Raw genomic sequence first — 1,695 nt, forward strand, 5'->3', positions numbered from 1 at the left:
AAAACTGTGATCTTTGCAAATTTTTCAAATATTTGCAGGTCTGATACACACCCACCTGTATATGAATATTGCAGGATGGCTCCAAAGGCTGCAGGATTGATCTGAAATCAAAACAGCTTTTATCAACACAGATGTAGATATGTAAACACAATATGCCTTTTTGATTGCATATAAGACACAACACTCTACAAAAACCCCAGTTCCAAAAAAGTGGTGATGTTATGTAAAATGTGAATAAAAACAGAATGCATAATCCTTTCAATGCCAGCTTAAAGATGCTTCCAGTATGAAGTTACTAATGTCTCACAGTCTTACGTTTGGATTTTGTCCTATTTTTCCATACAGATGGTCTTTAAATCTTGAAGATTTTGGGGGACCCGCCTGTGAATCTTGAGTTCGAATTTACACTTTTGAAACCTCAACAAGTTTGTGTCTTGGGTTCCCAAATGCTTTTTGAGTGAAAAGGTGATGTAACACAATAGTAAAAATGCCAGTCTTAACGTTTTTGGGAAGTTTTGTAGGCATCAAAATCAGAATTTGTGTATATTTCTCAAAAACAATCAAGGTTATCAGTTTAAACATTAAATATCTTGTCTTTGTCCAGTACTCAATTCAATATAGGTGAAAAATGTTTGAAAATCATTGCAGTATGTTTTTTTTCACGTTTTACACAGTGTTTTAACTCAATAACGGTGTTGACACAACAAAGCCATTAACATGCAGTAATACAAAATTAATTAACCAAATTATATATATTTTTGTATACCAGAGGGTGTTTGAGGGTGATCAAGTTCTTCCCTTTCCATTTGGTCTCAAACATTTCGGTGAAGTACTCTGAGCGCGCACTGAGAACACATCGGTGAGCCGTGAATATCTGCCCATGAACGAGGAACTTCACGTCGCTGTGTTGACCCTGCTCCAGTAACCTAGAGTGAAAACACAAACTTTAGGATTGGGTGGAGAATGAACAGCTGTGCAGAGAAATTAGATTACTTACATTAAAGTGATACTTAAGGATTTTTGAGGTGGGACTGTGTATAGTCAGTGTACTGCACACAGTAGCTGGCGGTTGGTGCGCTCCGTTTGCAGAAACAGTTGGGGCACACCCACCCACAGTTCAGCATATCCATGCCATATAGAGGGGTTGACATCAAAGGTGTTTTAGCCACTTAAAAAATGCCTACCTAAGAAAAATAGTGACGTTTCATTTCAATCAGATTGCGTAACGGCCCTAACAGCACTTTCTGACCCTAACAGCTGACCGACAGCAGATGTAAAACTTTAGTGCCAGAGGAAAATGCTGCGTGATGGTGAAGTAGCGCTGAAAATACTCTGATATGACTGATATTGATTTTTTTTGGTAGGTCTTTTTTAAAGTGGCTAAAAGACATTTTTATATAAACCTCTGTGGGATGCATGCCCAATACCAGCTACTGTATGTAATACATTGACCATACATAAGTATGCCATACAGCCCCACTTCAAAAATCCCAAACTATTCCTTTAATGTCCAGCTTACGTGTGCAGAAAGTAGTTAAAATCATCCCGCTGCATGGCTTGGACACTGATACACTTGTAATCTTTGAGCAGGCGTCGAACAGAATCGCTCAGACTGCCGTACATACACCGCTCGCCATCGAACGTGTTGGCCTCACACTTGGCACCTGAGAGCAAAAAAACCTATTATTAATATAT

The 1,695-nt window shown here is 38.7% G+C and overlaps 1 protein-coding gene across 1 annotated transcript; it reads right to left on the reverse strand.

Moving 5' to 3' along the window:
* Positions 1 to 55: 55 nt before the first annotated feature.
* LOC121963822 (ankyrin repeat and BTB/POZ domain-containing protein 1-like) lies at positions 56 to 1,659 on the reverse strand (the record flags this gene model as incomplete). The annotated part of the gene is made up of 3 exons (XM_042514067.1): positions 1,520 to 1,659; positions 767 to 926; positions 56 to 101 (listed from the first exon to the last, which is right to left on the reverse strand). Coding segments are annotated over exons 1-3 (310 nt in total), but the record flags the coding sequence as incomplete, so codon positions are not given.
* Between the last annotated feature and the right edge of the window lie 36 nt (positions 1,660 to 1,695).

The sequence above is a fragment of the Plectropomus leopardus genome, unplaced genomic scaffold (assembly GCF_008729295.1).
Source record: "Plectropomus leopardus isolate mb unplaced genomic scaffold, YSFRI_Pleo_2.0 unplaced_scaffold12676, whole genome shotgun sequence".
Lineage (NCBI taxonomy): Eukaryota > Metazoa > Chordata > Actinopteri > Perciformes > Serranidae > Plectropomus > Plectropomus leopardus.